The 13,580-nt window shown below is 43.8% G+C and overlaps 2 protein-coding genes and 1 pseudogene across 2 annotated transcripts; 2 read left to right on the plus strand and 1 right to left on the minus strand.

Annotated features, from left to right (window-relative positions):
- Window positions 1-2,627: 2,627 nt before the first annotated feature.
- LOC103638649 (protein ALP1-like) lies at window positions 2,628-5,536 on the plus strand. Its single transcript, XM_008661501.4, has 2 exons — window positions 2,628-4,048; window positions 4,340-5,536. Exon 2 carries the CDS (start codon window positions 4,352-4,354, stop codon window positions 5,534-5,536), a length of 1,185 nt encoding a protein of 394 aa, XP_008659723.1. The 5' UTR covers window positions 2,628-4,048; window positions 4,340-4,351.
- Window positions 5,516-7,537, plus strand: LOC103638648 (uncharacterized; annotated as a pseudogene).
- A 2,494-nt stretch (window positions 7,538-10,031) lies between these two features.
- LOC103638651 (Putative homeodomain-like transcription factor superfamily protein) lies at window positions 10,032-12,032 on the minus strand. The gene is made up of 4 exons (XM_008661502.4): window positions 11,628-12,032; window positions 10,847-11,203; window positions 10,377-10,682; window positions 10,032-10,299 (listed from the first exon to the last, which is right to left on the minus strand). Exons 1-4 carry the CDS (start codon window positions 11,796-11,798, stop codon window positions 10,150-10,152), a joined length of 984 nt encoding a protein of 327 aa, XP_008659724.1. The 5' UTR covers window positions 11,799-12,032; the 3' UTR covers window positions 10,032-10,149.
- Between the last annotated feature and the right edge of the window lie 1,548 nt (window positions 12,033-13,580).

Raw genomic sequence — 13,580 nt, forward strand, 5'->3', positions numbered from 1 at the left:
CCTATAACATGCAAATGGGTGTTCAAAGTTGTTAGACTATGTGTGTGTGAGTGTGTGTGGGCCGGCACCACTGTTGGGCTGCCGGCCCATTAGGGTTAGGGTTTCCTGTGTCTATATATTGTAGTCCTCCTCTATGCAATACAATTGAACACTTCACTTCCAACATGGTATCAGAGGACTAGGTTAGGGTTAGGGTTTCTAGCAGCCGCCGGCTGCCCCAAAACCCCACAACCACCTGCTTCCGCGCCGCCGCCCCGGGAGGCTCATCCATCCCTCCCGGGGCGGCTCTTCCACCCAGCAGCCGCCAGCCCCACCTCTCTTCCCCGTCCAGCGCCGGAGCTCCCCCAGCCGAGCACCCCTGCTGATGTCCCCATGGAGCTCCGCCGCCTTGCTGAGGGCCACCCCTGTTCGAGCACCCTCCTCTGCTCACCGCCCCTCCTCGCCAGCGCACGGCGGCGCGGCCAGGTCCCCCTTCCCCGGCTTCGCCCAGGGCGCGGGCGCGGACTTCCCAGCCGGCGGCCTCCTTCTCCCAGTCGCCGCCTCCCCTGCGCCCCCATCTGGCGCGGCCCAGATCACAATTGAACACTTCACTTCCAACAAAAGTAAATACCAAATCAGATGGTTATGTTGAGCGATACAAGGCTCGTCTTGTTGCTAGAGGTTTTCAGCAAAGTCAGGGTCAAGATTATGATGAGACTTTTGCTCCAGTTGCTCACATGACTACAGGTCGTACTATGATTGTCGTAGCCGCTACAGCCTACATGTTATTGGAAAATTCACCAGATGGATGTCAAGAATGCCTTTCTCCATGCTGATTTAAATGAAGAAGTTTATACAAAGCCACCTCCCAGTGTTGAGGTTCCCTCTGGTTATGTTTGTCGCCTTCGGCGTGCCTTATATGGATGTCAAGAAGCAACTTGGAAAATTGTTCATGATGACTGGTTTGGGCTCTCTAAGGCCTAAGCTATTTTCTTGGCATTGAAGTAGTGCACTCCACCAAAGGTTACTACCTCTCACAACACAAATATATTCAAGATCTTCTTGCACGGTCTGGTATTACTGATACTTGGACAACTACCACCCTATGGATCTTCACTTACAGCTCTGTCCATCTAATGGAACACCTGTTGCGGATCCTTCTCGGTACTTACGAGGAACATCCACTAGGTGTATTTTTTATGCTCAAAACAGTCCGCTTCAGCTTTATGCTTATTCTGATGCAACATGGGCAAGTGATGTGAATGATCGCTGCTCTGTCACGGGCTATTGCATTTTTCTTGGCTCCTCTTCTATTGCATAGAAATCTAAGAAACAAGTTGCTCTTTCTCGCACCAGTACTGAAACATAACTTCGTGCACTTGCCACCACTACTGCAGAAATTGTTTGGCTTCGTTGGTTACTGGCTAATTTTGGCATTGTGTGTGATGCTTCCACACCTCTTTTGTGTGATAATACTGGTGCTATACAGATTGCTAATGATCCCGTGAAGCATGATCTTCAAAAGCACATTGGTGTAGATGCCTTCTTTACTTGATCACATTGTCGTCATAAGACAATTACTCTACAATATGTACCTCCAGCTTTGCAACTGGCAGATTTCTTCACTAAGCTCAAACTCGGGAGCATTATCGACTACATTTACTCAAACTCAATGTCTCTGATCCACCTTGAGTTTGAGGGGGTGTTAAGGCCCATATTGGCCCATATACCTATCTATCGGGTACCGTAATTAGGGGTACCCAGATCATAATCCTAAAGTCCCTAGACGCCTAAGTAAAAAAGGGATCATGAGCAAAACATGCTCCCGACCTTACCAAGGCACAAGGGATCCAAGTCATGACTCGCCCGAGGCCACCCTCGGGCGGGAGACACAGTCACGGCTCGCCCGAGGCTAACCTCGGGCGAGATGCACATTTCCGATTCACCTGAGGGCGACTCAAGCGACGTTCCGAGAGCTACCCGCCACGGCCAACCACTTCAATTCCAGAATGTGCGTCTGTACATTCACCTGCCCCGGTGAGGGTGCCAAAGTCAACAAAGGACGACACGAGCACGGTCTAATCTACCTTTACCACCCACGACGATGCATAGGGCACGAATACGGGGCACTGTTCCCCCACTCCGGCCACTGTTTGAACCACTCCGAACGTGACTACATGTAACGTCTGGTCAAGGCCTCGAGCTCGGGAGAAATCTCCGCCTCACACGAGCTCGGCCTCGGCAATCTACCCCAGCAGCGCGCATTAAATGCCACCTACTCTTCCGCGAATCTCGCAGAGGACCATGCCAAGCACTGTGACAACTACTCCAACTCGACATTCGTGCCCATGTACAGGTTGGGCTCGGGCACATGCCCATGCTCCCAAGCCCGGCCTCGGCTCTCTACTCTGTCAGAAGAACATGCTACAAGACTCGGACACGAGGACAAGGGCCATCCCGCCAGTCACGTTGCTACAGGGCTCAGACGCGTCTCCGACCACAACAACCGCGCACCAATCCTTGTACTCTTGGGCCTCCTCATTGTGACTATAAAAAGAGGAGCCCGGGGCCTTCTACGAGGGACTTCACGACAACACACTTCGCTGCACGCAACTCTCACCCCCGATATTGGCACTCTGCCTCAATCATATTCAGAGACTTGGGACACACACCCTCTCGATTGCTTGTAACCCATACTATGAGCACTTAGGTGCGAGATAATACAAGCCTCCCTCCCCCGCTGGAAATAGGGCCTTCTCTTGCCCGAACCGATAAAAATCTTGACTTCTTGCATCACCGATCCGGACAGGGACACGCAGCACAAATTTACTGGTCGGTTAGGACCCCCGGTTTCCAAAACACCGACACTATCTATATATATATGAAAGATTCATCAGGGGAAACATCCATCCATTCTTCATTTCCTGGTACATAACACTGAACACGCCAACCCGAGACCACAACGAGCCTAAGGGCACCTTTGGTAGCCCGGGATCCCAGGAGAATCCTGGCTCATTCCCTGGCCTCCAAACCCACGCGCTAAATTATCCCAGAGCGAGAAAAAATATGTTTGGTGACCCAACTCCTCGGCCCAATCCGCGGGAGAGAACAGGGCTTTCGCCCCCGGCCTCACAAGGTCGGGAAGGGTTTCCCCAAACTCACCCTCTCCACTCTCGCGCACCCGCCGCCGCTTCCTCTCTCTCGCGCACCCGTCGTCGCCTCCTCTCCCTCGCGCAGTCAACAGTCAGCAGACCCCTGCACCGCTGACCGGCCCCTCCCCCTCGCGCGCCGTCAGCAGACCCCTGCGCCGCTGACCGGCCGGTGACAGGTGCGCTAGCTTTGACAGACCCGGACCTTAGCTAGCTGCATAAGAAAGAAAAATATTGGGAGCGCCCCCATATCCATGATCCATCCGTCCATATCGCGTGCGTCTCTAGCGTGTGACGCTTGTTGATTGCAGTAATTATGTAAGCACTTGTCCATGAAAAGCACGCACTTAATTGTCCAGCTAGCTTTGTCGATGGACAGTGTCACACGCGCGCACCTCATGTACCTTAATTATTTGTTTTGATCGGTCTATAAAATAAACAAAGAATCATTAGCAATTATGTAAGCACTTGCTTGTGGATTCCAGTAATTATGTCATATACGATAGAAACCTGTGAGATATGTCACATATATGCTTGTTGTTTGAAATACTAACAGCACAATGCATTTACTAGTTCTGCTCCCCTTCTATTCTTCCTATTGAATGTTGCCCCCTTCTGTTTGTCCTCTTCAAACTCAGATCAGCAAAGCTTCTGTTTTAATACTAGGAGCATATTATAATATACTGTATGGATTAGTAATGCTTTCTTATGTGCTTAAATTTCATTTCTTGTTATTTAATTTAATAGGGAAAATAACAATCTTTGAACCTCTACTGCATTTCTTGTTATTTAATACGCATGTACAGGTCTGTATGATTTCATATCTAGCTTGCATCGGCGAACAAGGTTGATGCTGACAGGTGACAGGTTGCCTTGCTATTGATGCTGAGATTGCTGCCCTTCACTTCCTTAGTGCACAGGTACACCTTGGCCTATTTGTTTCTCAGTTTTCAGATGTTTAGAGCAAATTGATTCCAAATTTCTTAGATACAAGAATTCACTTCAGTATCAACGCTACATATTTCTTCCTGATTGTTTTCTCAACTACTAAATCAATAAGAATAATTTGGTGCAACCATTTTATAATGGTTAGCATAGAGTATTTCTCTCACAAAGTATTTATCTGAACTAGTACGTATTTATCTGATCCTACATACTCAACCATGTACACACTTCTTGTCATATTTCTCAAACTTGTTCTCTTGTTTTAGGGATACTAACAAATGGGTTCTAGAATTGAGTTGATAAGGAAACATTTGAAACAGGAGGAGGAGGATGATGAGTTATTTTTTGTGTTAGTTCCAGCTATATATGCTTCCCTTTATTCTGAAAAGAGGCCAGTACACACTTCTTGTCATAGTGGTGCACAAAAAATTAGAGAAATGCTCGATGGTCATGAGAGCTGGTGCAAATCTGAGTTTCGAATGGAGCCGGAGATCTTTAGAGCTGTAGCAAGCTATCTTATAAGGGAAGGATTGTTGCAAGACACTTCAAATATGAGCATTGAGGAGCATCTTGGGATATTCATGTACATGATATCTCAAAATGCTAGCAATGCGATCTTACAAAAAGAATTTCAGCATAGCGGGGAAACCATACATAGAAAGATAAGCGAGTTCTTTGGTATAATCCCTGCTCTAACTCAAAGATTTGTGAAGCTCCCAAGTGTAAACCACCCACATGTGAAGATTACATCCAATCCTCGGTTTTGGCCTTACTTTCAAAATTGCATTGGTGCAATTGATGGGACACACGTCCCCATAACTATTAGTGAAGAGAGAGCCCCTCCATTTAGAAATCGAAAAGGAACCCTTTCTCAAAACGTGATGTTGGCGTGCAACTTCGATTTGAATTTCACATTCATCTCATGTGGGTGGGAATGGTCCGCATCTGATGCGGGGGTTCTTCAATCGGCTTTAAGAAAGGGTTTCAGAGTGCCAGATGGTAAATACTATCTTGTAGATGGGGGATATGCAAACACTCCTTTTATTGCCCCATATCGAGGAGTTTCTTACCATCTCAGTGAATATCGGAGGCGAGGGTCGAGTACTGTATATGCTGATTATAAGGAGTTATTTAATCATTCTCATGCCCTCCTTCGCAACCACATAGAAAGGTCCATCGGTGTCTTGAAGAAGCGATTTCCCATCCTCAAAGTGGGCACCTTTTATCCCGTAGAGACTCAGGTTTTGATTCCATCAGCAGCAGTTTCATTTCATAACATGATTAGAGGTTTAAATGGTGAAGATGGATGGTTGGATCAACACCCAACTAACATCAATTCTAGTCAATTTGTTGAATTACCAGAGGGAGATAGCAATTATCAGTATAGTAGTCAGTCCAATGCTGGAAATGTTCTTAGAGATCAAATTGCTATGCAGATGTGGAATGATTATAATAATCATTAGTATTATTTTGATGTAATAGTCATTGGCTATTGTATACTATGTAGTCATGGCTAGAGCTTCGTGGAATATGAACTATGAGAAGATTCTTGTTGACATCTTGCACGAGCACAATCATGTGAAGTACCGGGGCCAGAATGGTTGGGCACCAGAAGGTTGGCGTTCTATGACGCAAATGTTCAATGAGAAGTGCCCGTTGGCTAAGTTTACAAAGGCACAGATCCAGGAAAAAGAAAAGGAACTTAAGGCAAACTATAAGGTGCTGAAGGAAGCCCACAAGCAAAGTGGTGTTGGATGGAATGAGGCCATGGGTATGATCATTGCGGAACCACAAATATGGGCAAATATAATTGTCGTAAGTTTTTTACTAACCATTCTTATTTCATTTGACTAATCATTCTTATTTACTTTTGATTTTGGTTACAATCTAATTATAATCTACTTTTTTCTATAATGAATAGAGTAATCCAAAGGTCAAGAAGTTTCAATCAAGGCCATTCCCTTTGTATAATCAGTTGTCAGCACTCTATGATGGAAGTTGTGCCACCGGTGATCTCAATTTTACATCAACTCAACAACATACATCATCCCGACAACAATTACATATTCAAGATGAAGCTGAAGCTATGAGCTCTTTCAGGATTGATGACGACCTTGGGGTTAACCCTGATTTGAACCCATTCTCTTCAAATTTGCATGGGTTGGAAGCTTCGAGTACCCGTGTTGAGCTTGGTGGACATGAACGCACCCCGGCATCTTCAGAACAACGAGCGGAGAGTCATGGAAGGAAGCGTAAGCAAAGTCAGATTGCTGGGGTTCTTGAGGAATATTTGGATTACAAAAGGCAACATAATGATAAGTTGCTTGATGTGGTAAATCAGATTGATCAACAAGCTGAGGGATGTAACAAGAAGGAAGAATATTGTATTGGAAGTGTGTTCGTGTGTTAGAGTCGATGGAAGAGTTAACTGAAGAGGAGATGGCAGCGGCAATGGGCGTGTTTAAGTGCGAGGAGAACAGAGAAATATTTATGAACAGCCAGAGGCCACGTGTCCGATTGTTGTGGCTTAGGAACAAGATCGACAAGCAGTTAGTTATATAAAGCACTCAATTTCTACAACATTTTGAAACAGTTTTGCTGCTCTTGTTTCTTATCATTAAGTTCTTAGTAGATGAGGAATTGAATATATATACATTTGTCTAAGTTTTCTCATCAACAGGCGATACACAAGGGATTTTCATCAACAAGTTCTTAGTAGACTCGGCTGGTCAAAACAGCATGTTTCTTTGATGTTAAAAATGTATCCTTCTGTTGATATTGATTTGCATCAGTGTAGTTTAGGTATGCTCCAGTCTTTAGTTAGGACTACAACTTTTTATTCTGTCATACTTCAGTTTCGTTATGGTGCACAACCAATAGTTCTCTGTGTTGGTCTGCTTGTGGGTCTTTTCATTATTCAGCGAGTTGCTATTTCCAGTTTTTGTTTGAACTCTTTAGGTTGTGTAACTCTTTAGTTTTGTTTGAACTCTTTAGTAAAATCTGCTATTTAGTTACCTCTGGTGTTATATACAAGCATGCTCAGAACTTCGAATAGGATTATTTATTATTCTTTCATGCCTAATTCCTGTATTTTAGTCACTATTTAGTATTTACATGTCCAATTCTTTCATGTCCTGAAACAGTTTTGATGCTCTTGTTTCTTAGCATTAAGTTCTTAGAAGATGAGGAATTGAATATATAGACATTTGTCTGAGTTTTTTTTTCTCATCAACAGGTGGTACACAAGGGTTTTTCATCAACAAGTGGTCACCAAAAGAAGAACTGAAACATCAAGATGGTGTTTGCTTCTAGGTTTTGCCATTGAGGATATGATGCTAAACTGAGGTCATGTATTATGCTATGCATTCAGAAGATGATGCTAAACTGAATAAGCACATCAATCTGATTTTTCTATGCACTGAGACTATGTTTGTATTATTGTTATGCTATGCAATCTATGCACTGAAACGTTCAACTCTGTTTGATCCGGCTGACATATTCAGAATTATAATACGCTGCTGCCAATTTGCAAAATTCTATTCAATTTGCTAGTGATGCATGGTGGGTAAATATTCAGGAGATGATCATGCTGGCTGTTGGCTACTCCTTGGCTGCTGGCTTCTTGTAGCAAGGGAGGGTATCCTTGGCTGCCGGCTGCCGGCTGCCAAAGAGCAACAGGGGAGGCTAGCCCCATCAGGCCTTGTTCGGTTATTCCCAATACACATGGATTGGATGGGATTGGAAAAAATTCTTAAGAAGTTTGACTTGTTTGGGATTCAAACCCATCCAATCCCACTCAATCCACATGGATCGAGAGCTAACCGAACAAGCCCTCAGGGGGTTCTCACCCAGGGATTCTGGGTAGCAGGGATTACACTCCCTGGGTGCTGACTCCCCTGGGCTCCCTTCCCCCAGCTGCCAAAGGAGGCCTAAGGGCTAGGAGCCTCCCTTAGGAGGAGCTTCATAAGGTTAGAAGCCCCAGCTAAACACCACATCTGGAATTCAGTAGCCACTGAGCAATAACTGCCTGCAGCTTGGGTTGAGCTCCATCGAACACGCAGGCATTTCTGTGCTTCCAAAGCTCCCAAGTGACCAAGATGACTAAGGAATTGAACCTTTTTTAAAAATCTTTGGGAATAGCAGCGGTGGCCATACACCACCAGGACCAAAACCGACTCAAATAATTGGGGTGTGGAACCATGTCAAAATTAAGTTTCCTTAAAATCACTCCCACACTTCTCTGGGCAGCACACAAGAGGAGAGGACTATGTCCAGATTTGCAACTATAGAAGCAGGAAAGAAAGTGCATGATACCATCCTTTTAACCGGATTTTGGAGCTCAATTGAGGATTGCTTGAGAGTTTCACAACCCCTTATTGTTTTGTTGAGGATAGTTGATGGGGATAAGAGGCCAGCAATGCCAGAGGTTTCATTTTGTATGGAACATTGGAACATGCACAGAAAAAGATTAAGAAAATTTCCCTACTATGGCAAAGGCAAACATGCTTAAGCCTATCTTGGAAATTATTGACCGGTATTGGGAAGATCAAATGGACCAACAACTATATGGGCAGCGCTATATTTGAACGCAAACAAGTATTTTGAGCTGAAAACAGATGATGTTCATGCTGGTAAGCTAAGGTCTGCATTTAGACAAAATTGATGACCAAGCTTTGGAATATGAGGACCTAAGGGCTAGCTTCAGTAACAAAATTGCAATCAACATCATCAAAATTCAAAACCAAGACTTTTAGTAAGTTCTTCACAGATCATACAATCTGAATTTTTTAGTCTTTCCAAATTTCTAACAAGAATTTTTTTTTGGTCACTTGATCTAGTTGAATGGTGGCGTTCATATGGTGGCAGAGTCGTAGAGCTCCAAAGATTTGCAAAACATGTCATTGGGCTTTGTGCTTCATCTTCAGCTGTGAGCGCTGTTAGAGCACATTTGAGTCCGCAAGTAATTTGTCAATCTACTTGTGTTTGCTGAAAATTTCTTTTCTTTGCATTTTTACCATTGCAGATTTATACTAAGAAAAGAAACAATTTAGAGCATAAGAGGCTGAATGACTTTCAGTATATCCGAAGGATGGCAGTGAGGTTCTAACAGCGACATGAGAAAGGAGCAGACAGCTTTGATTCTTTGTGTTTGGAAGACTTTGATTAGAACAATGAGGGCTTGTTCGGTTCTACCCCAATCTATATAGATTGAGGGGGATTGAGGGGGTTTTAATCCCTAGTAAGTCAAAATCCCTCCCAATCCGTATCAATCCCCTCCAATCCATATGGATTGAAAATAACCGAACAAGCCCTGAATGGGTTGATGTGTCTGTTGGTGCATCCGAAATGCTTCACGGCCGCAGTTTCACTAGGGCAGCCCACGATGATACGACTAATATTGATAGAACCTGTACTCAGAGGTGGTTGGCAGCTGCTAGTGCTTCAATTAGGATGACTGATGAAGATGAACTGCAGGAGGCTGAAGACATGGACGATCAAGCTGCACATGAAAGTGGTGAAGAATATTTGGTTGATGATATGGAAGTTGCTGACTATGGTGAAATTGCACCTATTGTTGCTCATGAAAGTGATGATCAAGCTGCTGCTGGCGGTGGCAATTCAGATCCTTTTTTGACAGAGGATGACTTCTATTGACTTAATGATGCTTGAGAGTTGTGAGAGTATTTGTACCTAACTAATTATGCATTAGTATTGTACTATTGTGGACTGTGCTCACTGAGCACTCCAGTTTATCTTTGGGGAAGCAGTGTGTTGTTGGATGCACACTGGGGACTGCGGGCTGCACAGAAGACAACATCAAGGTATGACATGCTCCTATACTACTGTAGCATGGCCACAAGGTGCCACCTCATCTTATGCCTTACTCGCTCATGCGTAAGGCGGTAGTTAGTTGCCACTCCTCGCTTTACCGCTTTGATAAGCATGATAGGCTGAGACTACAATCTAAAAGATACTGCATGTTGAGCTTGCAAAACTTGTCATAATTTCAAAGCTCAAATTTACATGTTTGTAATGGTTCCAAGTAAACACCGTAACAAAGGCTTATCTGAAGAAGTTATGAACTAGCACCAATCTCAGATAGGGATCTCTTGAATGCAGCACGATGGTCAGGGACTCCATCTTGCTCCCTTCTATCCTCAAACCACTTAACAATGGTCTTTCGCGGAAGGTTTGTCACTTGAACTATGCTGCTGACCATTGTATTCTGCATGAAATGCAATAAAGTAAGTGAATGATAAGCTATTGGGTAGTCTGGACGATCTTGATGGAAATGTGAGTTACCGTGGGCCGTTTGCTTCGCAGGTAGACTCTTTCTAAGGTCTCAAGTTGCACCTTTTTCAGTCTTTTTCTTGCAGACCATTCTGCACTCATGACGTGCACTGGAAGCTCCAACTGTGGTTTGATTTCACTGGTATCAACCTCGTCAACAGTGGTCGTACTAGGGGTTTCTATTTCCTTCACTTCAGATTTAGAAGGGACTTCATCAGGCAAAGAATCAGACATGAGTAGAAGCTTCGGTGGTGGATTGCGGAGCATTTCAATAACCAAACCCCTATCTAGGCCTAGCTCCCCTGCAAGATTCTTAATCTACAATATAAAAGAGCACATTGATCAAAAAATGCACAGCCTTCAACACTTTATTTTAGAGCTTTGCCTATTCCAAAACAGTGCTCAAGCATAATGTATCATACTGATTTCAAACAGGAAAAGTAAAAAATAAGAACAGAAAACTCAAGCATATAGCTGCTTACACTAGTTTTACGCCGGCCTATTTTCAGTGCACGAGCCAATCTCCGGAGTTGCCAGGTTTTCAGCTCTGCCCGTTCGCTTCCATCTAGTTGCTCATCAATACCATAGTCGCCAGAGCTCAGCAACGAATCCCCCGCTGAGTCATCAACACCACTGACATCTTCAATTGCTTCTGCCAACTCCTTTTCAAACCTTGCCATATCTTCTTCTGATATATCATTATCATCGACAGATAAATCATCATTGTCAAGATCTTCTTCCAGCTGCTTGAAAAGTGCTTCCAGTGCACCATCCTCGTCGTCATCATCATCCATGACATCTTCTGCAGCCACCACATCCTCCTCACTCTGGATTTTAGTCTGTAAGGAGAATTTTCAACAAGCCTTCCAGTTACAATTTACGGTGATACATAAAGAAACATGAAGAAACAAAAAAAATCCAACCTAGCTGTAGATGTATGTTAAGGTAGAAGATAAGGATCCCGGTCAAAAAAAGGTAGAAGATAAGGTTGGAACTGGGTAAAAGCACTTCGCTAAATCAAGGCAATTTTGCAAAGCTCTAGGTTTTACACAAACAATCTCTCAAACAAGTGTACGGTCAAGGGCCAACTGCATCGTTACATCTTATACCCGCTACCCCAACCTACTACTTCCCCCAATCTTAGCAGGACATTTCATGGTTCATCCGAGCAACAACTAAACCGAGACGCACTAATAGGGACCGCGGGGACCTCAGACGAGGTAATTAAGCAGCACCGCGAGTCCGCGACGCGAGGCTCGTTACCTTGTACTTGGTGGGTCTCCTTCTGAGGGCGCAGGCAACGCCCCGCGGTGGGATGTGGATGCGGAGACGCATGCAAGTCCCGAGGAATCGCGCGGGAACTGGGCCGCCGGAGATGCAAGTCCTCGGCGTGGCCGAGGCCGAGGCGGCGGCAAGCGGCAGCACCGTCGCCATTTCCGCGAGCTCTTCGGAAATTTGCAGGCCTCTTCTACCCTCGACGTCGAGTGGGTTTTGTTGCTTTTGCGAAATCCTGATGGGCAGTGTCTCTGCGCGAGTGCGCGTTGTTGCGTTTACTCGACGTAGAGTTTACTCGATGATAGAATGTGCTGCAGCGGGCTACTGGATGTCCGACGCTACTTTGCCGTGCACCCTTGGGAACGCTAGAAATACTGTTTATACAGCTGAAGCGCTATGCACTGTTTGGGCACTAAATATCTACGACAATGAAGAATATACTGTGAAAAAATGATAAAATATATGGTTGTTGATATAAGGTTGAGATATAGAGTAAATATGACTGCAGATGGTTGTGGTATAGGGTAAAGAATTTTGCTGACGAAGATAGAATATTCCTTTTAGAGTAGAAATTTAGAGTAGTATGAGTGTGGATAGCCTTACCCGAGGGACGCAATTTTCATCCAAACCATGATGGGATACTCTAATATTTATGTCAACTAGTCGGTTGCCCGTACGTTGCGACGGCTTACAACAATACCCACGTAAACTATCCATCAAAAAAAATTCAAGATTTTTTATTGATTGTCTCCGCTCTCTGTATAATATATTTTTTGATTTGGCTAACTGATATTATTGTTTACTCCATGCAAATATGTCTTGGTACAACACGACCAATGAATTTATCGATTAGAAGAGAGTTCACAACGATTGACTGAATGAATAGAGATTATAAAATGACATAATTCCATCATACAGAGACCAAATAAGAGAGTTTGTGAGATCAAGTTTATAAAATAAGTCCCATGAAGTCAAACTTATAAAAAAGATAGATCAAAATATGGAGTGATTGTTAAAGTCAGACATCAATAAAAACGGGATGCGCTCTATATAAATTACGCTACTTTGTAGTAATTACTAACGTTTAAAACCAACAAATAACCTTTCATTTTGTTGTTAGTGTGACAAATCATTGTTGCTCCATCCAATTCAGCAACCTCAAAAACCATGTAGTCCATTGCGCCAATGTGGTCTCAGAAACAACCTAATGCTTGCAAGAGCAAAGAACGACGTGTCGTGCTTGGGCTGTAGCCTCGACCCGTAGTACTGGCCCGACCCGACACGATTATTTTTTATTTTACAAAAAAACGTATATACATATATACAATTTATATTCAATATTAAAAACATCTTAGCGTGATGTTCTACTGGTTAGACAGTTTCACCCAGTGTCTCACACCCTTATTCCATCAGGGCATGTGTTCGAACCCCACCTTTTGCACTATTTTTTAACATTTTACGCTGGTTTAATTAAATGGATCGACGGGCTAACGGGCTGGCCCGACACCATCTAGCCCGTGTCGGGCGTCGTTACGCTGATTTAATTAAATGGATCGACGGGCTAACGGGCTGGCCCGACAGAGTTAGCAGGCCGACATGACGTGTCTGTGTCATAGTTGTGGCCCACGTGCATCTAGCCCGTGTCGGGCGTCGTTTGGCATCTATAGACGTGCAGCGGATTAATTTGAAATAGTTGTGAGGGATTATTTGTAAAAAAATGATGCATGACGACCGTTGAAACTGGTGCTTTAAGTATAGTATAGATTTATATATATTTAGTTGAATTAAGATATAAATTATTTTAATTCACCTTAATACATATAGATAAAATAATATTAGAGTATCCAAATAAATTCTAAGAGCGTCTCCGACATCTATTTTATAAAAAAAAGTATAATATAATGTTGATGTGTTACGACCATACATAATCACGAAAATAAA

The sequence above is a fragment of the Zea mays genome, chromosome 9 (genome assembly GCF_902167145.1).
Source record: "Zea mays cultivar B73 chromosome 9, Zm-B73-REFERENCE-NAM-5.0, whole genome shotgun sequence".
Lineage (NCBI taxonomy): Eukaryota > Viridiplantae > Streptophyta > Magnoliopsida > Poales > Poaceae > Zea > Zea mays.

Excerpts from the sequence above, each read along its gene's own strand:
- LOC103638649 (XM_008661501.4), top strand. The coding sequence starts at position 4,352 with ATGGGTTCTAGAATTGAGTTGATAAGGAAACATTTGAAACAGGAGGAG.
- LOC103638651 (XM_008661502.4), bottom strand. The coding sequence starts at position 11,798 with ATGGCGACGGTGCTGCCGCTTGCCGCCGCCTCGGCCTCGGCCACGCCG. Across the intron at positions 11,204-11,627 it reads GGAGACCCACCAAGTACAAG|ACTAAAATCCAGAGTGAGGA; the intron begins GTAACGAGCCTC and ends TTCTCCTTACAG. Across the intron at positions 10,683-10,846 it reads TAGGCCGGCGTAAAACTAGT|ATTAAGAATCTTGCAGGGGA; the intron begins GTAAGCAGCTAT and ends TTTATATTGTAG.